This window comes from Biomphalaria glabrata, chromosome 15 (assembly GCF_947242115.1).
Source record: "Biomphalaria glabrata chromosome 15, xgBioGlab47.1, whole genome shotgun sequence".
Taxonomy (NCBI): Eukaryota; Metazoa; Mollusca; class Gastropoda; family Planorbidae; genus Biomphalaria; species Biomphalaria glabrata.
Window position 1 is genome coordinate 9,593,667 of NC_074725.1, and position 24,624 is coordinate 9,618,290.

Here is a 24,624-nt window from a genome sequence, read left to right on the forward strand (position 1 = left end):
ACCTATTCTCGGATCAAGTTCGGATTTTTAAGAAATCATTTAATGTACCTAGCAAAAGGTAAATCAATTAGAAAATTAACCAATTAGTCAAATATTTTTGTTAATTAATCTTTCGGTTTGATCTTTAATAAGGGAAATAACTACATTATTGACTGATTTAGTTATAAGTGCGGAGTTCTTCCCCTTATATATTTTTTTTAAAAGGATATTTTATATTTTGTTTGTTTTACAAACAATGACACACAGACCACGTGAATCTCTATAGTTAAAAGAACGGCGTTTTTATCAATGCATTTAGGAAACAGTTCACACGAGACAAAACCCCATGCAGTGGCGGAGCGTCTATTTGAGGAAAGATGGACCCGTAGTGTAAAATAGACGGAGTCAGGGAATCGTATTTAAAAAAATAAACCTTGTTTAGAAATTACCTAAACTCCTTGTACTCTGCAGAAACATTCTGTATTATGATCATTGTTTATATTTCATCAGTTAAACTCATCACTGGTTTAACCGACACACTAAATGAGTTATTTTAATGAAAATTATAGAAGATACCTTAAATGAGAACATTTGTAAAGGTTATTCTATTACAGAGCTTGTATCAACTCAATCTGTTTATCAGTGGAATAAAAAGTTTGAACACGTTATTTCTTCAACACCCCCATTCTTGAATCAAGTTGAAACTCTGCACATTAGTCATTGGCGTTGACAATACATAAATCAATAGAAAAAAAAATTAAACGATTCTTCAATTAATTACTGGCAATTAATTATTTTTTGTTTGATACTTACAAAGGAAAATTAAAGCTTCAGTTTTCACAAATATAACTAAATATGTAGGGTTTTGTCCTCTTAGATAATTGTTCACTTTATTCCCCCCACACCCATTCTCCGATCAAGTTGAAACTTTCCACAATTATTTATTGTGTCTAATAAAAAATGAGTCGATTTTAAAAATAACCAATTTGTCAAATAATTATTGGTAATTAGCCTAATTATTTTGTTTCATTTTGTAAACGGTAAATAAATTCTACAAGAGATATAGTTTTTAAATTGGAGTTCTTCACCTTTGGTAACTATTTTTATATTTTGCTTGTTTGGTTGTCTTTAGTACTTGGTAGATTGTATTATTATTTACTCATTCTTTTCATCCATTTTTTCCCCCTACGGAACCTCTGTCTCTCCGCCCTTGAAAATGTTTGGCCAGACAGAATTCTGTATGTTACATCTTTTCCTTACTACAGTCCTGGCCTTCAATTGAAGTGGGTCACCGCCTTCACCGTCAGGCACCGTTTTGTCTGTTATCGTATCGCTCACGTCTGCTGATAACTTCTTTAAGATTGGCTGTGAAGAGTGGTACCATTGCCTCATTGGAGTCTTTTTTTTCAATTGTATTTTTGTTTCGTTGCTGACACCAAGGTTAACTTATTAGTGGTAAGTCGGGGAAGTTTTATTTTCTAAAACACACAAACAACAATAAGGCCAATACCCAAATACAATGGAGATTTTTATTATTATTATTATTATTATTATATTGAACTATTGCAAGCCGATATTTGATGGGTGTTATTGTGGACAAGCGTCGATTAAATATTAAATCTGAAGTAAAAATCTTGTAGTTTTGGCGACTTTTAGTCACCGTTTAATTCATCTGTTAGCTTATACAAATATCTTTTTAATTCATCAAATCTTGAGCTAGTTACATATATAGGCCTATATTTATTTGTCAACGCTGTGTAGACCTACTACACACACTAGGGGATCCAAAACCTTGGAGTGGGGGGGGGCGATTTTTTTCGAAACCCTAACCCTAACGCCCAGTAAACCCTAACCCTATGCATAAACGCGTGTATATGTGTATGTATGTGTGTGTGTGTGTGTGTGAGAGAGAGAGAGAATTAAAAAAAGCAGTGTTTCTCAACCTTCGCAGAAAAAAACAAAAACAAAACAGCCATGTTGAGGCCAAAAGCGTTTTTTTGCATTCTTCACTGCAGAAACGCATTCTCCCGACGTTTACAGCTCACTATTCACCCTATTTAAAAAAAGGACCTTGTTGAATAATGTTGCACTTGAAAAAATATTCTAATATAAATTAGCAAGATAGCCCACATATTTAGATTAAGGCTTATATACATATATAAACAGAGAATAACAAAAGTGATTATATTACGACGCCGAGCGTCTTCTGGCATTTTTTCACTGCCAAAAACGCATTTTCCTGACATCCACAGCTCATTATTCATTCTATTTAATTAAAAAGGCAGGTAAAATTTAGTAAAATAAAGTAACATGGTTGCAATGGCCGATACTGTAGTGTGAGTGACAATCGCGATACAATTATTGTAAGTATACCTTTACATTGCGTAATTATGTAATGTTATCTACATGTTAAGCGACACCTCTTTAATTTATTTTTTTTTGGTCAGAATAAAACGCCATAAGAGCGATGGTAAAACGGACTTTAGATAGTCGACTGTTTTGACGCGCGCAAAATGTCTAAATTTTAAGAACCCTTTAAACAATGTTGTTACTTTTGAAAATTATTACGTAAATTTATAGGGCCTAAGTACATTGCTAATATATGGTTCGTCCATCGTGGTTCGATGATGACGTTGAGGGCTTTGCACTGGGGTTTTATGCATACAACAAATGTGTTGCTTGAGAAGAAAAGATACTCCACAGATTTAGATTAAGGCTTTGGGGGTTCGCTGGGTCATACTATTTGTTTAATAATTACTTACTAAATATTTACATATAAGTTATTAATTTTGTTCCATGGTTATGCCTACGCTGGGGTGACAAATATGTAGGTCACAGCTGGGGCTGCGTAGCCACGGGAAATACTGCATTCTTCATAAATCTTCGGACTCTAGGACAAGCCTTATTATTATTATTATATATAATATAGTAGCCACTTCGTATTTTCTAAAAGTTAATATGGTTTTAATGAATAAAACAAGAAATTGTACTCTCCCTTTTTATTGTCTATTTTCTATTGGGTTCCCATTGATTCTTGCCATGTTTGTAGAGGAGTAAAAACAAAAATTAAATGGCTGTGTACGTTAGTTTGCCTTACTTCCCTTGATTGTAACCATGTGTCGCCATAGTGTTACCATTTATTTCGTAATGTTTCGAATTCAAATCATCTCTAATTAGCGATATAATCAAGGCTGCACTTTTAACTATATATTAGCACAGAGTATATTTAACCTTTAGCATCTCCGCTTCATTTTGACCTTTTGAGGAAAGACGAAAACCGGTACAAATGGTTCTAGGTTGTCCTAGATTACAGACTTTCCTTTAGAACCTTCGTCCTACGCAAGAAAAGTTTTTATCTACATCAATTTGTTTACTTTTATTTTATAGTCATTTAGCTCTATCTTTAACACAAATCATGACACTGCATATTATTTTATTTCAGGTTTGAACATGTCACTGGTTAACTTGACATTCCTTAATGATTCGAACTGGATCGATGACATAGATTTCAACGCCCTGAGCAAAGTTCACCTTGCCATGTACAGTTTGAACATTCTCCTGGGGATGCCTTTCAACCTGTGGCTCCTGCTTGTCCTTCTCACATCCGCCGACCTTCGCTCACGTCTGCGAAACAAAATCTTGGCTTTTATCTGCGTTCAGCATCTCGTGGAGAGCGCCCTGATATTCCCACTCATTGTAGACTTGTACAGACGCTACAACTCTTTCAAGAGCCTGTCTTGCCTGGAAATTGCCTTGTTTTACAACTTCCAGCTCATCAGCGACTTTGTCTCCAACTGGAACGTCTTCTTGCTGATACTCTTTTACGTCTTCCACGTCTTTAATTTTCAGCCCTGCAGGACATTGTCCTCCAAGGCAGTCACGGTGTTGACGTGCTCGATGCTGACGCTTCCATGGGTCATCAGCGCAGTCCTGACCCCATCGGTCATGAAATTCTTCCACGATCGGCGCCAAGTTTTTGAAAACACATCCGAGATCCTGTCCTACTTAAAGTGCCTGCAGCCAACCGGTGATTCGTATGTTATCTACAAGTCGCTGGATACAGCCGTGCCGCTGTTTGCCGCGACCCTGCTGCTGGTAGCCGGGGTTCTTCTCAAGCGATGGGGGCTCTCGGGGAGCAGGGGTATGGCGTCCGAGCTGATTGAGCAGGAGCGACCCGAGGTGGATAGCATTGTTCCTTACCTGGCCGCTTTGATCGTGACCTACGTTTGCGACTTTGGAGTCATCCTTGCCTACTTTGAAGTCATTATAGTCTACGGGACGTATGAAAAGTAAGTAAATGTCGTCATTAGCTAAAATGTCGTTGTTAGCTTAGATGTCATTATTAGCTTAGATGTCGTTATTAGCTTAGATGTTACTGGCTTAGTTGTCGTTATTAGCTTAGATGTCGTTTTTAGCTTAGATGTCGTTATTAGCTTAGTTGTCGTTATTAGCTTAGATGTCGTTTTTAACTTAGATGTCGTTATTACCTTAGTTGTCGTTATTAGCTTAGATGTCGTTTTTAGCTAAGATGTCGTTATTAGCTTAGATGTCGTTACTGGCTTAGTTGTCGTTATTAGCTTAGATGTCGTTATTAGCTTAGATGTCGTTATTAGCTTAGATGTCGTTATTAGCTAAGATGTCGTTATTAGCTTAGATGTCGTTACTGGCTTAGTTGTCGTTATTAGCTTAGAAGTCGTTATTAGCTTAGATGTCGTTATTAGCTTAGATGCCGTTATTAGCAACGAAAAATAGTCCAAATATGTATTTTCAAAGATAGATAACTATGATCCAATTAATAATGGAATGTTTAAAAAAAAAGAATCCTAATGTAAAGTTTGGAAACGGTTGTGGGATTGTAAATATCCAGATGTGACTTAATGCTTGGCCACATCTGACACAGAGAAGCCTGTTGAAGGAATGGAATCAATAAGTTCTAGTTCTCCTCTCTTAATAGTTCTTTCTCTCTTGGACCAGTGGCTACAATGAGCTCTAACTAATGCAGTAAAAAAGACATTTATAAGCATAGCATTACTAGCGTGACTGCCCTTATCATAAGATAGAGGAGGAGAGCTGTATTTCACGCAGACCCAGCTGTAACCAATATATTTTGCCACATCAAGCGCAGTGAAAGCCAATGTCTGTCGTGTGTCGATTTACAACCGAGGCTCATTAGTATTGTGATAATATTTGATAATCAACAATTGAAAAATAAAATTTTTGTTTTAATATGTGATCCATCTATTAAAAAGCAAGACAGAGTCCCAAACTGTCGAAAAAAATATACTGTTGTCTCCCTTTGTAGTAGAAGTTAGAAAGTAAAGGTCCCCTTTCAGACCATGCTATCCATGGGGACAGATCTTTGCGAGCAGTTCAAAGCTCATCTGTTTCTATGGCCGACGGTTACGAATGGTGTTACGTGGCCAGCACACTGACCAACCTCCTTTACTTCTTCAAGCTAGGTAACGATTACTGTTAGAGAAGCTTCCAAAATCCTTAAGTTTAAAAAAATTACAGTTTTCAGCGAGATTCAAACTCAATACCATTCCGTTCGTTAGCCAAACAATTTACCAGTTTACCAATCTCCCTTCGTAAGAATTCAATCAAAAATTAAAAAAAAAACTTTTGAGACACGATTATCCTTGGTCAAATATTTCTATTTTTTTTTCTTTTTGTTGTCCAGTTACATCTGGTGGCAGGTGAGTGAAATGCTGGCGAATGTTCGAGTCATTCTCTTCACGGCCATCATCTTCTTCTTCAAGGACATCAGAGTTTCAGCCAGAAACTGGAGGCCGAGACGTCTCTTGCAGTCTCTTCCAGATCTAACCGTCAGCTACAGAAAAGAGAGCGCAGAATGACCAACCAGCCAGCTCCCAGCTTTAGTGAATACGTAAAATAAGCCAAAATAATTATTTTAGAAAAAAAAAGTTTTTATTATTTTGGTCTGAAATGTCAGAATCTATACATAAAAGAGTAAAATATAGTTCAAGTTGGGATGATTAGGTGGAGACTAAAAATAATAGATAAAATGCTAACAGGCCAATGCGAAGTCAGATGCAGAAACGAACTAATCTGATCAAAAGCAATATTTTCTAGGAATCAAAAGTGTGAAGAAGAGAATCTCTTTGCAATGCATGTGGCTTTAACTCTTTCTCTCCTAAGTGACGATATCATCGGTGATTCCACTAGGATGTGGTAAATAATTACGGAGAGAAAGAGTTTTAAAAATCCTGAACTCCATAGACAAGTAAAATTAAAGAGAATTAAAAGCAAGTTCAATGTTATCAGAACTAATCCCCTAAGTTATTTGAGATATTGTAAGTCCACATATAGTATGTCAGTAAAAGAAGTATACTTCTCCTTTCAGACCTTGCTATATGTATGGGACTGATGATGATGTTAAGGTCATTTATTTCTTTTGCCAACGGTTAACTAGTTGGGGGTCATGTGGTCAGCACATCGACAAACCGCCTTTAATTTACCTTATGTCTGGCTCCCATTAGAGTTTGATGTATCCGGTGCATAAAATAAATGAAGTGTTAATAACGTGTACGTAGATTCTGCACGAAGCTTAATGAGCAATTAGCAGGGGCGTGACATAATCAAGTAATGGGGGAACCATCCTTCTGTGCAGTAAAATACTAGTTGTCGCCTGCTTGCAATGTCTTAAATTTGTAACATTATTGAACAAGGTCTCGCGCCTTCTCTTTCCCTGTCCTTTTCAGCAGACCCTTGATCTGTTATGACATAGGCAACCCAAACATTTCCAACTATATACGAATGCGTTATTGACCTAGAGAAAAACCGACACACACACACACACACTAATGGTCATGCACACACCACATCACATTCAAAAAGTAAGAAATGGCCCAATGAGCTGTCTGGCGATACACTTTAATGGCCAATTCTTTCATTCTAGAAAGCAATTGTTTACATTTTCTTTCTGCAACGATCAGCCTGACCACATTTCCACTGACCATTAACCACATTACCGATCTTTCAGGTTCTCCCCTACTGCGACTGTTTAAACTGAGTATAAATATAGAGGATCCGTTCACTCCCTTTCTTGCATCTTATTATTTTATTTTATTTGGTTCTTTCTTCTATACTTCGTCGTCCATTTTTGTTGTATATATTTATCTCAATAGACATAGATATTTATAAACTGAGGAATTTTATTTAATGTGTGTAGCAATGATGGGTCTATGTTTTAATTACTAATTAGTTTTATAAATTATTTTTTTGTAGTAAAAAAAAACAAGGTTTAATCCTTCCATTTTCTTCAAGTTATCATTGTGAATAATAGTTTTAGTTCTAGAAAGAAAAGACAAATTGAACTTGTTAACTTGCTAACACTACCCTCACGTGACAACCCTAATGTGGCCACGTACACTCGACGATTGTCTTAAAGCCCATCACATGACAGCCTTCATATTGACGAAACATCTCAAAGTCATTTATTTACTGTGTTGTATGGTATGTATGTAAACGTTTTTTCATTGCAATGTTGTAAATCGAGGCTCCATATCATTTAAAGAGAATTTTGGAACATGTTTTGAAATTGGAGCATTTTCAATGTCCATAGCAGTTTGAGCTGAGCCCTAAAATTATTCATTCATGACCATTAGCTTCTTGTTTCAAAACTTAAATGTTCCTGTGTCTTCCTTATCAACTGAATCCTGTGGATTCCTGTCGTTTTTAATATCCTACCTAACCAGCGTCAACTTACATATTTAATATTCAGCAATCTCTACTTAGAAAGGACCGCTTTCTAATAATTTAAAAATGAATATAAGGAGAGATAATCCAATTTGCTGAAAGGACTTCAGGAATTAAACTAATCACAGTTATTGGCCTTATAACGACATGTTTACAACGAACTGTTTACTTTGTTTCATTAAAATCTAAACACTATACAAAGATGGATAAAGTGTGGGTAGAAATGATCTGCTGTCTTGAAGGAACGTCTGCAATCTGTAAATGAGATTTAAAAAAGAAATTGAAGCTATACATCTAGAGCAGTGTATCCTAAACTGTGTTCCGCGGAACCCTGAGTGTTCCGTTAGGCCTGAAAAGGTGTTCCACGAACTACTGGAATAATTAACAAGTAGGCCGCCACGTTATTAATCTCTTTGAAAAAAAATAAGTAAAGTGTTCCGCTAAATATGCGAAGTGTCCCGTTAAGGAAAAAGTTTGGGAAACACTGATCTGGAGTATACTTGATTTCTAAAGTGTTTATATATTTTTAATACATATTTTACATACTCTGTACATGAAAATTAATTCTTTTATTTGAAAACTTATCTTCAGATGAATGTCGCGATAATTTCTAGTTGTCGTAATATTTAATTACCTCCTCTCTCACTCTCTCTCTCTCTCTCTTTATTACTTACTCTCTGTTACTCTCTCAGAGAGTCTCTCTGTTTCTGTTATACTCTCTCTTTTCTCTCTCTCTTTCTCTGTGTATATGTAAATAGCTCTCTCGCTATGCTCTAGAGATTGAAACATTTGAAACAATGTTATTATAAGTCCGTGTTAACAACTCATTGATTGGTTTTATGTCTTACATTATAACATCGCGCAAAGAAATACCTATTCATTATTAAAAAATGAATTTTTTTTTGTGTTCTGATTCTTTTAATTCTTTTTTTTATCTCGGGTGATGTTTCTCTTGCCCAGTTTCAATGTTATGTCACTCGTTGGTACTTCTCGTTCTGTAATCACTGATTCACCAGGTGTGTACGGCCAGGAGTGTTAACAGAATGGAGTCTTGCGAAGCATGTTTTCACTACAAGTGAGAGGCAATCTGACGGCAATGAGCAGGGCGTCTGTAATGATGCTCACACACTTACAGCAAGGGCTGTGCAAGAAAGAAATGGCAAAACTTTGTTTTAAAATAAAAACTGCAGGAAATATTTCTTTCTACCTATGGCTTTAAGAAATGGACTCGACTCATTAATGAACATTCACAAAGGACTTGGGTTCAACACCCGTTGCTACTTGCCCAGACATGTGACGAGATAATTAAAAGATGACACAATGGATGTTACAGTAGTCACCTGCTAATTAAAAGATGACCCAATGGATGTTACAGTAGTCAACTGCTAATTGAAAGATGACACAATGGATGTTACAGTAGTCACCTGCTAATTGAAAGATAACCCAACGGATGTTACAGTAGTCACCTGCTAATTGAAAGATGACCCAATGGATGTTACAGTAGTCACCTGCTAATTGAAAGATGACCCAATGGATGTTACAGTAGTCACCTGCTAATTGAAAGATAACCCAACGGATGTTACAGTAGTCGCCTGCTAATTGAAAGATGACCCAATGGATGTTACAGTAGTCACCTGCTAATTGAAAGATGACCCAACGGATGTTACAGTAGTCACCTGCTAATTGAAAGATGACACAATGGATGTTACAGTAGTCACCTGCTAATTGAAAGATGACCCAATGGATGTTACAGTAGTCACCTGCTAATTGAAAGATGACACAATGGATGTTACAGTAGTCACCTGCTAATTGAAAGATGACCCAATGGATGTTACAGTAGTCACCTGCTAATTGAAAGATGACCCAATGGATGTTACAGTAGTCACCTGCTAATTGAAAGATGACACAATGGATGTTACAGTAGTCACCTGCTAATTGAAAGATGACCCAATGGATGTTACAGTAGTCACCTGCTAATTGAAAGATGACCCAATGGATGTTACAGTAGTCACCTGCTAATTGAAAGATGACCCAATGGATGTTACAGTAGTCGCCTGCTAATTGAAAGATGACCCAATGGATGTTACAGTAGTCACCTGCTAATTGCAATTGAACAAAAGTTAGAAATCAACAATCTTAAGTACTAAGTGTTTTGTCTAAGAGATACGATGTCATCTTTATCCAGTGTGTCTTTGTGACCGTACGCACCGGTACGGCGTACCGGCAACTATTTCAGTGTGGGGGAAAAAGTATTACTTTTCTTGTATTTTAACGTTTATTCATTTATTAGTAGTTAAAGTCAAGCAATCCATCACTGAGTACCGACACCTATATTTTTGTTTACACACAAAGCACTGTGACTTTACATAAGAAACAAGATGACAGGGCAAACATTCACATATACAAACATTCACACACACATTCACATAAACATTGACACACACATATGCACATTCACACACGCACACACATACATTCACACACATACGCACCTTTCACACACATTCACAAATACAAACATTCACACACACATAGATACTTTTACACACATTCACACACACATTCACAAACACACAATCACACACAATCACAAAATCACACAATAGAATCTTTCTTTACCACAACATCTTTGTTTCCCTCTTCCATGAGAATAAAAAAAAAAGTAAACAAAATAAAACAAGGTTACAAAGGGAATCGACCCTCGAAGGGGTCCACCTAGGCAGATAAAAAGGCAGGTCTCAATATTTTCAGAAAGAATATCGGAATCAAATTCTACCAAAGACAAATAACAGAGAAGAATGGAGAAAGAAGGTTGACAGATCTTGTGTGGTGCTCCAGCGGTTCAGTAAACCAAAGGATAGGTGAAAGTGAATGTGAAGTTAAATGTGAATCTGGCCTAACTGATGTCTTATAATGGATATCTAATTGTTTAAATCCTCAAGAAAAAAAAACATTTCCGTAAAAGAAAAATTCCCTTTAGTTAAGAGTTATGCAACCGTTAGTAGGAACAGCAGTTCACGCGATTATATGAAAAACTACTTATTAATTGTTGTTTTAAATTACGCCCAACTTCTAAACGGGACGGATGGACGGAAGGACAGACATTCCACACAAAACTAATAGCTTCTTTTCCCCTTTCGGGGGCAGCTAAAAATGAAGGAAACGAAACGAGAAATTTTCCATCCAATCTAGAACAGATCACACACTCTTTTTTAACATGTCAAGTTCTTTTTTTTTCTTTACACTGGTTACAAATGTTTTGTCTGACCCAATCAGACCATGTACCTACCCAAAAGGACTCACTAAGACGTACAAAGCGCAGACGGTAAAAGCCAGAGGCCAGGCAAAGAAGATAAGTGCCAGAAACCAAAGCACTGCATGCATAATGTTACCTGAAATATAGTCACCAGGGAATATACGTAGAATATATATGAAACATACCTAGAATGTACATTAAATATAACTTGAAAGCACATAAATTATACCTAGAATATACATATAATATACCTAGAATGTACATAGAATATGCCTAGAATATATATAAAATAAACTATAATGTATAAAATATACATGGAAATAAAAACATATAATAGACAAAGTATTTACAAAGAATACAAGATGGATTCAGAACTTATGAGTGGGAGGCGACCAAACTCAGTAAACATAGACATTGGTTATATCAATATACACAAACACATAGAGACACATATATTTCCGCGAAAGTGGATCATCCCCTCCCCAAACCAATAACGTCGCTTAAGAGCGTCCATTTGAGATTCAACCTAATCAACCGCCCGCCACCCACCTTTGGATCAGTCAGTGATAAAATACACATTGAGCATAACCATATCTAGTTTGTACATCGATGCCGGAGATTCAGAATAAGAAGAACGAGTACTTTTATAATTTAAAAAAAAAGTGATATGTTTGGCTGAGAGGCATACACTGCTTATTTTCATATCATGGGAGCTAGAGTTCGAAACCCTACTCGAGCTGACTAGTGATTGCTGAGCGGCACGGCCAACGTCTCCCCCCCCCCCCCACTGTTCCATAAAAGAAAAGAGAAGAGATTGGGGCAGACATCAAAGAGCCTGCTTTTAACATGAAATACGCACAATACAAAAGTAATTTTTACAAAGTTTATACCTCTTAACAACTTAGTTTATGCTAATCAATTATTGAAATTGATTATTTTGTTTGGATCGAATAGGGGAAATAAATGCTAATTATTGAGATATGTGGCTGTGGATTTATTCCCATTAATACGTTTAGCATACGTTTACTTCTCCCACTTCCCATTCTCGATCAAAATGAAATGACATCAATACATGAATCAATCAAACCATAAAGTTAATTAACTATCAGTAATTGATTAATTTTGTTTTACATAAAAAAAAAATCAAAATGGGAGCTTATTCCTGCAGTATTGAGGTACATGGCAGTGTTTTTGTGTTTTAATTCCTTAGATAGGTTTTGTTGTCTCATATTTGGCAAACCTCGTCAGCTAAACTTCAACTCACGATGTCCCCGTAGCGGGTGAGGAAGAGGAAACCGTGTCTCATATTCTTTTTGACTTTCTCAGACTGGTTGAGAACCGTATCAAACAGTTCTTGGAACACCCTCCCCCCCCCCCAACCAAAGTTCTTGACCTTTATGGTGACATACATGCATTACACAAAACAGCAGGAGATCTGTCCAGAGCTTTTGCAAGACAGAATGTGTGCCTCTCAACTTACTCTCAAGCCCTCGATCTACTGGAGTTTGATGACGAGAAGGATGGTTTCCAGCCGTCCTTAGGAAAGTTTGGCTAGGATGTTGTAATCTTCAATTCTGAAGGAACATCCGAAACATGTAAACCAACGAAAAACACTGAGTGTCATGACACTGTTACTTGTAAAAGTTGCTACATGTATTGATGCATGACATACATTGAAATTCGTTTAATCGCACCTCCGGATAATGGGTCTAGCAGTTTAGTTAGACGGCGTTTTAAAGCAACGAAACAAATTCTATAACATATTTGAATCATGTCAATCGTACCAATGGTTAATGGGACCAGATATATATTCGGGCCGAATATTAATGTACCGTTACCGTTATCGTATTATACATATGAATCCGGTTAATAGAAACAGATGGTTAATTAGCCAAAAAACATTTGGGTCCCGATTAACTGGTAGACTCACCCTTTTTGTTTTGGTCGATCCCCGCTGTACTCGGCCTCCGGTTTCGAGACACTAGTAATAGAGATGTGTTATAAGAGACACGACCAATCGTTCACGATAACATTAATACTATGTTACTATTTAGTCAACGATTTATCGGTTAACCAATAAACCAATTTATTAGTGTAAACCAATTGTTAGTGAGCCATTTGTCGTGTGAATCATATGTCGTGAACCCATGTCGGTGAACCAGTTGTCTTTGAACCATTTGTCTGCAAAGTGGTTTGCCGTGGAACCGCGATATATAGACATCTAGTTACAATTCTCCCAGAGCAATAGTTCAGACAGACCAGGGGAAGGGAGCTTTTGTTGGCCTACAGTTTCAGAAGTCTCAACTTTCTCCACAAATGAGGTCCTAAGCCCATAAAAAGATGAGTTGGATCTATTGTCATGCATTCAGTTTGTGCTGATCCATTTACCTGACGTTTGAGAAGCTCGCGGTGTGTACGCCGGAAGTGGTTGGTAACACATTGGCTGTGGGTAGATTACCGGATGGTTGTATCCCACTGGCTGAGAGATGGAAATCATGTTGTATCAACCGGTAGGTGGCCAGTGTCAGCTGTTGATAATACAAGCATACAACATCACACAACAAAGTTGATAATACATATTTTGTCAATATATTGTTGATAATACTAATGGCAATGTCTTCGATTCCGAAGATTAAGGATGAGTGTTTTGTTTCGCATGACTGCGCAACCCAGTTTTGACCTACATATTTTTGCCACATGTCATGCAGACAAAGCTTTTGTTCCTCGTTGGTCTATTTAAGTTTTCTTTTCGTCTTCTGTGCAAGTCTTTGAGTCTCAAGTGTGTGTCATGCGGCCTTTGTGAGAGCTCTTCAACTGTATCTTTCAGATGCAATCTGCTGCCAGCTACTTTCCTCTGAGTCAAATACGGTGAAATGGCGCCTGAGTCGATCTTTATTGAGCTTACATGGGGGAGGGGGGTTCCTCTGTTACGCTCTGCTCCTTTAGGCTCGCCAAAAAAGATCGCCTTTGGAATGCGGTCGACTCCCATGTGGTATAAGCGTACAACGCAGCGCAGATTTCGAATTGTAATTAGTGTTTCTCTACTGTCCACACCGTCCTACTTTAAGGATAATTCTTTCACTTCACATAATCTATCTGTTTAAAAGTTTTACCATCACAAATTATTATTAAGTTGAAAAGATGGTACAGCTTTTTGGTGCATGTTTAGGAGCCTATGGGCTACGGTAAGATCACAGAAAGAAACGGGTAGAATGCGGGCGGTTTAATATTGACTATTACCGTTGCTCTTAATGCTCTTTGTATATAATGAAACGGAGACTATTCTATTAAAATGATGAATGCTTTTTATTACGTAACGAGTTTCAAACCTTTAGGCCCGTGTGTGAAAAGACCGGCAGATCGTAGACAAAAGTTATGATGGAAAGGTCAGGCACAAGCAGAAGTATACCTGGACCTGTGTTGAACTTTTTACATTAGATATCTGGCATTTAGTCTTAAAAATATATTAACATAAGTAGTTTTGAACCATTTCTCTTTCTTCTTCTTCTGGTAGATCTATATTTCAAATGTTTTGCTAGTGTGTCCTATGGTTTACGTTATATTCTAATGTGCAAATTCTTGAGCTCTATTTATAGTTTCATTTTTAGAAGTCCTAGTTTTGCTATATTTTTTAATGGTGCATTCTCTTCCATTCGATCTTCAGAATTCGGAGTGCTGGTAATCGTTTAGTCACCCCTTCCTCCCCACGCAAAAAACAAGACCGGAACTAATAAATTTTGTATGCAATAATATGAAAATACTGCTTCTTTGCAGGATAATTAGGATAATTAAAAAGGGTCTTACAACTTGAAGGTATGATAACCGCTAGCAAGATACAAATACATTTCACAAAGATTCAAACTGGTGAACTTTGGACACTTCATATTCGTAGCTGGTCAGGTTGACTATCTTCCAAGTGTCTCATCTTAGTGTAAGTGTCATGTGGTTCAACCATAAATCGGGGAACATTCTTCAACCACTGAATATCGTCGTTCTATGTACAGACCATGACCGTGAGTCGGAGCGAGACCAATTGTTATAGAGGGCTTCAACATTTAACTTCGACGTCGCAACCTGTTTGAAGATCGTTGCAACGTCGCATGTCTGAAGTCACGTCAGGTTGCGACGTCGCTGGTCAGTGTTTTTAACGAATAATGAAAATATCAGTCTGTTGACTCTGCCACTTCATATTGTTGTTGATAGTCTTGTTACATGGTATAACATGGTATAACATGGTATAACGTAATATAACTCGTTGGTCTATAACAATTCTTCTGTCTCTAATTGAATTACTTTACTTGACGCTTTTAACAGATAAGAACTGTTTAGATCTACTCGAAATGTCTTCGATGCAGTATTTTGCTGTTAATTAGAGTGGGTGGGTGGAGACTAGGGAAAGAAACCGAAGTGGTGGTACATGACAAAAAAAGCCAATATTCTATGACCTCCTTCAGATGCAAAGTATGGATTATCTAATAGAAATAGAATGAATGCCTGGCCATTAGCTATTGTCAGAACTATGTCTCTGTACAAAGTGTTAGAAAAAAAAAACTAGACTAATTAAGAACACCTTTGAATTAAATTATACATCTCTCAACCTTTGCACTGAATGAAAAAAAAAATCCCTTTCACATTAACATCGTATTTGTTAAAGCTTTCTTTTAATGAATAATCACAGACGCGTCGTCAGAGAGTGTACATGCTATAATTACTAACCGCCTGTGTGTTGAAACAAAATTGTAGGTCTGTACTTAACATTTAAATACCTACTTATTTCATTGATCGAGGCAAGACTTATTAAAAGAAACACCGCACTTATAAAATTAATGTATGAAATCTTGGCACTAGTGAGACCAGACCAGAAAAAGCATAAAATAAAAATAAAAACTTATCGGCTAAAATAGTTTACAATGGACATTTATGGAACATTGAAGTAACACAACATACCAAGTTCAACTCTGCTAGAACATTAAACATTTCATGTAATTACAAGATGAGTTGTTCAGAAACAGTTGATGTCATTAGACGATTAGGCGAGCTCTAGCCTCCTGGTTCTATTAACAGAAAGCAGGAGACTTAGTCCAACAAAGTTTAATCAATTTGCGTATCTTATCTTATCCTATCTTATAAGTTTCAGGCGTTACTTCAAAAAAAAAATAAAGTCAATTACATCCTAAGCGAATATATGTGTCAATCTATTCATACATGTTAATCAAAGATTAAGTTGCTGGTTTTCCCGGCTGATTCAGGCGGCTCTTGCTCTAATGGCACTAGAGAAGAAGAGTCAATTGTATGAATTTTAAATTTGTCTAAGCATTTGGAATGTGCCTTTATCTTTGTGTCTTTCTGAGTATTTTATTAGGTTTTGTTTTTGTATTTGTATATTTTGTTTGAGTGTTTTATGTATTATTGCTACTTTATTTTTTAGTCTTCTGTCCCAAGGCGTCTCTAAATTAGGTGATTTTACTAAAGGTGTTATTCTTATCAAATGTGAATATTTGATTGTTATAACTCTTACTGCTCTATTTTGTTTCTGTTCTAGTTGTTTTTTTTTAAATGTTTTCTTAAATTAGCCTTATATCATAATGTTATCAAAGTCAACTACTAAAAGGCTTGTTTAGGTTTGATCATTGATATATATATATATATATATATATATATATATATATATATATATATATATATATATATATATATTTGTAAATAGAATGCACTTTACACTAACACCATAATATATATACATGTATTTGTGTAGAGCGCTTGTTGCTGACTTAATCCTTTCCATTTGTAGGAAGAATGGAAATATATTTCTATCATTTTAGTTTTATAATTTTGGATTTTCCTAGAGAATAGAACCAAATCACATTCTTACCCGAAATTCATTTGGAACGGCGAGGTATGGCGGTGTGGTTTGGGCAGGGTTCAAACCCGTTCCATTAATATTACACTCTAGAGAGCATACGACCAGGCAGCCACCATACCTTCGAATTTAATAAACGTATATCACTTTCGTTTTTCAATGTTATAGCATTCTTAGTGCAATGGGGTTCAATCTCTTCTCTGGTTATACGGGGAAAGGAGGTTTCTGTGGAAAGGCTGCCGTTCGCACAGCATTAACAACTTACAGTGAGTCGAAACTAAGTTTAAAATTCCAGTCACTTTGATAGACAGCCAAGACGTTTATGTCTTACATCCACAGGGCCCTTTCTTTAAAGCGATCAACGAAAAGAAATATTTTTAAAAAATGAAACAAACAGTAGGAAATCATATCATTTAAATGGACATAGCCAGGGAGTTAGCGGTTCAAATCCATCCACCACCCAGAAATAAAAATGTTATAGAAGTGCCTCATTATAATGATTAACATGCACGACTAGATTGACACATGAAATGCGTAGGACGTAATAATCTTCATTTTAAAATAACGTCTGTAATAATAGTAATATAAGATAAGATAAGATAAAATAATATTAATAATATAATATAATATAATATAAGATAAGATAAGATAAGATAAGATAAGATAAGATAAGATAAGATAAGATGAGATGAGATGAGATAAGATATAATTGTTCACCTGCTATTACATGTTTTCAGGACACATGTCTCTTAAATTTCGTCTTTGGTGTAATGACTACTGGAATGACTACTGACCTGAGCCTTGGGCTGACCAGCACGTCAGTGTCGAGTCTCGGTCCGTCTAGCTCAAGCGAAGGCAGCTCCTTGCAGCTGATCATTGTGGATCTGGGCACAGCTGTAGTCTTCAGAGTTTTCAACATCCTGCTCAGCACTTTTGTCATTGGTGTGATTAGTCTGTTGGGGTTAATGTCTAACACCGTTACAATTGTGGTGCTGTCTCATCAAGGTACTGTTACATCAATTATATGCATTTCGCAGTTTACTTTTAAAAAAAAAAAATTTGTTAAATCCTACTACGAGTTTTAAATGCACATTATTTTATTTTTACTTATGGCAATGTCGTTTTTATATTCAACTATAAAACTAAATTTTCTTTATAATCAGAAGGTGATAATAAAAAATATTTTTTAACAGTAAAAGCTTATCTAAAGGTGTTATGACAGGATTAGGAAATAGGTATTTGTTTCGGTAATAAGGGGAAAGTTTTTACTTAGCGACGATGACGTGATATAACTTTTAAAAAATTAGAACTCTCTAAGAGACGCTAAAAAAACAAGACGCTTCTCTTATCACAGTAGAAATAAGGATTTTATAGACGGATAATAATAGATGGCATTCGACGGTTCCCTTCTTGAGTATTAAAAGTGTTTGTTGTTCAACACTAGCGTCGACTACCTATATCGATTGTTTCGACCTTTCGCCGGTGTTACTGAATTACTGTGGAGTATTACTTCCTGTTCATCCTGCTTATATCCGTCACCGCGGAAGAGTCGTAACACTTATCTAAAGGGAAGAAGAATTCCAAAAAGATCAGCCATTTCTCAATAGTGTAAGATTAATTTTCCCTTTTCGACGTCAAACAAAATTAATTACTACTATTTAATTAACTAACTGGTTAACTTTTTTGATTGATCTTTTGTTTTAGTAACGCCATTGTTGTGGTCATTTTTTTCCTTTAATTTTCAATGACAATAAAATATGCATTTTTTAGTTTATTATATAATTTCTACATAAGTCGGTATGGATTTTTTTTTAATGTATCCAACATACAACATTGTGATATGCATCTCCGTCGTCTGTGAAAACCCTGCCTATATAGTTGAACTTCAAAATCTGTATGCCCAATGTATGCTCTGTATGCCCAATGTATGCTCTGTATTCCCAATGTGTGCTCTGTATGCCCAATGTTGACGGGGGTACTAGATCACATGTTTGTAGTCTACATGCTTAACTTTGGTTTATCAAGATTAATCAGGAGGCCGATGTGGAAGGCGTCTCAATCGAAGCTCTCCGTCGCCTCCCGCATGCATCTAATTGTACTCCCGAGGAATTTCGGATCGTCTGCAAAGTCCATGTCCGTCAGTCAGTTTGGTTCCCGCCTTGGGACATCGAATGCTGCCTGTTTTGTTGTTGTTGTGTTTTTTTTTCCAGCAGAAAGAGAAACGTCTATTCTGAATTTAAAACTAGATCCGCCGCAGGACGAAAATCCGTTCATAATTAGTGAGATCTTGAAACTCCGATTTTTTTAAAACTTTTTTTTCTGACAACTGGAGTCTAGAATAAATTCGGTAGACGCGGGCTAGCTACAACATGCTAAAATTGTTTTTAATGCTACGGATGTTATCCTTAAAAGAATTTCAGCTATGTGTGTAAAATTGTATGCTTGGATTTAAGTATAGATAAGAGTTAGAAGTCATCTTTAAATTTCACTAATAACATTTTTTAAGTCATCTTTAAATTTCACTAATAACATTTTTTTTTTGAAGTCATCTTTAAATTTCACTAATAACAATTTTTTTTTGAAGTCATCTTTAAATTTCACTAATAACATTTTTTTTTGAAGTCATCTTTAAATTTCACTAATAACAATTTTTTTTTGTATCTCCCACAGTGAATGAAAGCATTAATATCGTTTTCCTAGGCATGGCTATATCTGACTTGTGTGTTGATATTCTCTCAGTATGGTACACCGTGGCTTGCAGCATCAACGAGTCCAATCCGCCAAACTTTCCATTCGAGCCTCTCAGCTTCCTTGTCATGACGGCAATAATCCCCAAAATGTTCTTCGTCTACTCCACCTGCTGGCTGACAGCTCTTGTGGCAATCATCCGATGTCTCTGTGTTGTGCTGCCCTTTAAGGTCGGCGTCCTTTTTACTCCCAGAAGAACGGCCATTCTGACCTTTGGTCTATTTTTCATCTTTGTCTTCTGCTACTCCACGGCCTACTTCCGGAATGAGTTTGTTCTGGTTTTCTTTCCGGAAGTCAATGCCTCATTGTACATCATGGTGGAACTTTCCAAAGGGGTTCTCATCGACGACATGGTATACTATTTAGGTTTTGTTGCTTTGCCCATGGTCAACATGTTCATTGTCATCTGCTGCACGCTCATCCTAGTCATCAAGGTCAAGGCCTCGGTGAACTGGCGAAACAAAGCTCAATCAGGCAAATCGTTTTCGAAGGAGAAAAAATCTGTCCCTGTCACCGGAAGAGAGTCGGTCACAAAAGAAGGGAAGCTAACCAAAATGGTCGTCACTATCACGTCAGTCTTCATCGCCTGCAACATGCCAAACAACTTAGTTATAATGGCGCGCATGTTTGAACCGGAATTCTCAGAGCGAGGCAAATACCAGTTTGTCTTCATCATGATTCACGGTATAATGTACATCTTAGAAACAGTGAACTCTAGTGTTAGTGTGCTAATTTTTTACAACATGAGTTCAAAATTTAAGTCTGAGTTTAATAGAATCTTTCAATTTTTATTTCAGGTATAGACATGTCCATCAGGAGCGTTAAATACGGGTTAGGGGCCCCGAATTTTTAGACCAACGCCCATATTTGTTTTTAGTTTCCACTTTTCCTAGTCACAAATGATTTATTTATATATATATATTTATTATTTATTTTTCTGCTTTTTTTTCTTTGAATAGATTATATAGAATATCCCTGGATCTATCTCCCCTTCACATTCTGTAAATTTAGGCACTTCGATGACCGTGTCCTGTACTTTTCTTGCTAGAGATTATCTTCAATCGTCAACGCTGTATTAAGACTCAAAAATGTTTGTAAAATGTTTTACATGTTTCGGATGTTCCTTCAGAGTTGAAGATAGTTTACTTCCTAGTTCAAACCTCCCGCAGGACGACGGGGGATGGGAGCGGGCAGGGTTTGAACCCTCGACCGTCGATAAATCCGAACGACAGTCCAGCGAGCAAACCGCACGACCAGGCAGCCATCCAAGGATTCCCCGCGCTTTTACACCAGCGTAGCTCATTTCTTTTCTGCCTCGATAGAGAACAACATCGGACAGATAAGTTAACTTAAGACTATTTTGTGTTAATTGTTTATCATTGTTTTGTTTGTTTTGTAGCTGATGAAGGCCTCGCGGCCCAAACGTCGTTTGTTTAAATAGGTCCGGCAGGTTGACATAAATGCATGTTTTTCATATTTTCTATAACACTGTATTAACTCGTATTTTCTGAAACAAACTTTAAAGACATTGTTGTAACATTCTACTAGTACAGTTACCCGTCTACTGCCTGGCCCACTTGTACTTGTAGTTGGATCGTTGGACTGTATCTCCAAACACATTTGGGTGTCTTAGTTGTTAAAAATTTAAGGGAAAATAGTTATGTTGTTTTGAGTGTAGACGTAGTGCACCGTGTGACTATCTCCTTTATGAATGGATAAGTTCAGGATAACTCATGAACTAATGAACTTTTGGAAATTTGAATAAAATTTTATGCAACACAGCGCGAGTTTATGTAGTAAATTACACCTTGAAAAGATAATGAAAAATGTATTGTGACATCCATCTCTAGCTTTGAGCTAATGGTCTATTTATAATTATTACGTCTAACATTTAGATGGATTATAAACTATACCAAGCCCCGCCTCTACATTCGTTTTACTAAGGATTCGTGTCAAAACCTTGCCGTTTGGCGACCCCTGATATATAAGACAACACTCTGCTCATCTTTGATCGCTATGGAAAAGCTTCATTAATACATTATTTTAGACTGTTTAATTAAGACTTCTTGGTAGAGAAACATTGAGAAAGACATAAAAATCAATGTACAATGAAAGAACTGTCAACTTCGAATGACACCACAAACATCAGACCAATTATCTTTTCTTTTAACTACATTACACACAACTGCATAGTTTCACCGAAAAAAAAATATTCTCTATCACTTCAGCATACTGCTAGTAGGAAGATTTAATTTATCGATCTCGTATTGATTTATCCTTCAGCAATTGTCAGAACGCGCAGACGGTCATTATTTACTTTCTCTTTATGTTGTAGAGTTATTAGGTCGATAGTGGATATAATACGTACCTAATTTATTTAAGACTTATCAAAAGTAACGCAAGTTTAAGGACAGGACAAATAATCACAAGTCAAACCATATTAACACAAGTTTCTAATATTACAATTAAAATAACTTTGAACTAATATTTTAAAATAGTGAAATGTAGACACGAAAAAAAATGTAAAAGCTATTTTAAAAGTTACTCAATTAAATACTCGAATGCTCCAGTGTGCTATATTTCTTATTACACACAATAGACTACATGTGATTTAAGATTGTGAGGTTTTAATTTAAGCATTTTTAACTTAGTTTTATGGAAGACGAGTTCAACAAGTAAATTAAACTTATAATCCTTCACGTTTTAACAACTACATAAAATATGAACAAAAGAATGTAGCTGAGCAATTAAGATGTGAAATATACATGGAGCACATCAAAATGCGGATGTTAGGACAATAGTGTATTTTTGTTTAAAAAGGCGTTCTTTTTTTTTTCAGCGGCCCCCGAAAGGGGAAGAGACGATATTAGTTTTGTGTGGCCTGTCTGTCTGTCCGTCCGTCTATCAGTCCGTCCGTCCGTCCCGTTTAGATCTCAAAAACTAGAAGAGAAAATGAAAATAGGACATCATGATATTTTAGATCATTCAAAGTTCTGGTGCAACGGCTACTTTTTTCTTTTCCGAAAGTGAACCATCTAATTTTTTAAATTATCTATGCAAGCAAATTTTTCAAAACAATACACCACTTTTCAATGAAAAACTTTAGGGGAGGTAAGTCTTTTAAAAAGGTCACAGACTTCTTTATTAATAAATTAAGCTTCATTCGCGCATTGATGCCAAAAAAATTTGCATCTAAGGTCACAATGGAAAAAGTATCAATGGATCATTATAAAATAGATTTTTGAGTTTAAGTTTCCTCACAAACTCTCTTTGTAACCTTGTTTAGCTTAGACTTAATTCTACTTACAATAACATTTCGAATTTTAAGTAGGAAATTTTTTTTTTAACTTTTACTGCTCATTGTCTGATTCAAAATAACCAAGTGAATGCGTTGTTCAAATGTGTTCAATACCTGCATTTTTTTCTACATTTTGTCATATTTCTTTTCTATAGCATCTTTTATGAACATATCACACTCAGTACATTTTAGTTCAATCTCATGAACATAGCACGCTCAGTACAATTTGGTTCAATCTCATGAACATATCACGCTCAGTACAATTTGGTTCAATCTCATGAACATATCACGCTCAGTACAATTTGGTTCAATCTCATGAACATATCACGCTCAGTACAATTTGGTTCAATCTCATGAACATATCACGCTCAGTACAATTTGGTTCAATCTCATGAACATATCACGCTCAGTACAATTTGGTTCAATCTCATGAACATATCACGCTCAGTACAATTTGGTTCAATCTCATGAACATATCACGCTGTGTACAATTTGGTTCAATCTCATGAACATATCACGCTGTGTACAATTTGGTTCAATCTCATGAACATATCACGCTGTGTACAATTTGGTTCAATCTCATGAACATGGCACGCTCAGTACAATTTGGTTCAATCTCATCACTCAGTACAATTTGGTTCAATCTCATCACTCAGTACAATTTGGTTCAATCACATCACTCAGTACACTTTGGTCCAATCTCATCACTCAGTACAATTTGGTCCAATCTCATCACTCAGTACAATTTGGTCCAATCTCATCACTCAGTACAATTTGGTCCAATCTCATCACTCAGTTCAATTTGGTTCAATCTCATCACTCAGTACAATTTGGTTCAATCTCATGAACATATCACGCTCAGTACAATTTGGTTCAATCTCATGAACATATCACGCTCAGTACAATTTGGTTCAATCTCATGAACATAGAACGCTCAGTACAATTTGGTTCAATCTCATGAACATATCACGCTCAGTACAATTTGGTTCAATCTCATGAACATAGAACGCTCAGTACAATTTGGTTCAATCTCATGAACATGGCACGCTCAGTACAATTTGGTTCAATCTCATCACTCAGTACAATTTGTTTCAATCTCATTACTCAGTACACTTTGGTTCAATCTCATCACTCAGTACAATTTGGTTCAATCTCATTACTCAGTACACTTTGGTTCAATCTCATCACTCAGTACAATTTGTTTCAATCTCATTACTCAGTACACTTTGGTTCAATCTCATCACTCAGTACAATTTGGTTCAATCTCATTACTCAGTACACTTTGGTTCAATCTCATCACTCAGTACAATTTGGTTCAATCTCATCACTCAGTACACTTTGGTCCAATCTCATCACTCAGTACAATTTGGTTCAATCTCATCACTCAGTACACTTTGGTTCAATCTCATCACTCAGTACACTTTGGTTCAATCTCATCACTCAGTACAATTTGTTTCAATCTCATCACTCAGTACACTTTGGTTCCATCTCATCACTCAGTACAATTTGGTTCAATCTCATCACTCAGTACAATTTGGTTCAATCTCATCACTCAGTACAATTTGGTTCAATCTCATCACTCAGTACAATTTGGTTCAATCTCATCACTCAGTACAATTTGGTTCAATCTCATCACTCAGTACAATTTGGTTCAATCTCATCACTCAGTACAATTTGGTTCAATCTCATCACTCAGTACAATTTGGTCCAATCTCATCACTCAGTACTATTTGGTTCAATCTCATCACTCAGTACAATTTGGTT

General features: G+C 36.2%; 3 protein-coding genes across 5 annotated transcripts; 2 read left to right on the top strand and 1 right to left on the bottom strand.

Annotated features, from left to right (window-relative positions):
* Nucleotides 1–1,264: 1,264 nt before the first annotated feature.
* On the top strand, nucleotides 1,265–8,598 carry LOC106055794 (uncharacterized). The gene is made up of 3 exons (XM_013212247.2): nucleotides 1,265–1,434; nucleotides 3,422–4,268; nucleotides 5,660–8,598. Exons 2-3 carry the CDS (start codon nucleotides 3,430–3,432, stop codon nucleotides 5,832–5,834), a joined length of 1,014 nt encoding a protein of 337 aa, XP_013067701.2. The 5' UTR covers nucleotides 1,265–1,434; nucleotides 3,422–3,429; the 3' UTR covers nucleotides 5,835–8,598.
* Nucleotides 8,565–14,498, bottom strand: LOC106055795 (uncharacterized). 3 transcript variants are annotated; one of them, XR_008775126.1, is made up of 4 exons: nucleotides 14,364–14,498; nucleotides 13,343–13,482; nucleotides 10,988–11,090; nucleotides 8,565–8,839 (listed from the first exon to the last, which is right to left on the bottom strand). XR_008775126.1 is itself a non-coding variant. In XM_056013205.1 (3 exons), the coding sequence occupies exons 1-3, from the start codon at nucleotides 13,317–13,319 to the stop codon at nucleotides 8,734–8,736; spliced, it is 345 nt and encodes a 114-aa protein (XP_055869180.1). In that variant the 5' UTR covers nucleotides 13,320–13,334; the 3' UTR covers nucleotides 8,565–8,733. The 3 variants fall into 3 exon arrangements, 1 of the variants encoding a protein (XP_055869180.1); XR_001215601.2 differs by having other exon boundaries at nucleotides 14,284–14,496; XM_056013205.1 differs by lacking the exons at nucleotides 13,343–13,482; nucleotides 14,364–14,498 and adding an exon at nucleotides 13,184–13,334.
* Nucleotides 14,499–17,564: 3,066 nt separating this feature from the next.
* LOC106055792 (neuromedin-U receptor 2-like) lies at nucleotides 17,565–21,290 on the top strand. Its single transcript, XM_013212245.2, has 2 exons — nucleotides 17,565–17,819; nucleotides 19,485–21,290. The coding sequence occupies exons 1-2, from the start codon at nucleotides 17,585–17,587 to the stop codon at nucleotides 20,363–20,365; spliced, it is 1,116 nt and encodes a 371-aa protein (XP_013067699.2). The 5' UTR covers nucleotides 17,565–17,584; the 3' UTR covers nucleotides 20,366–21,290.
* Nucleotides 21,291–24,624: the final 3,334 nt, after the last annotated feature.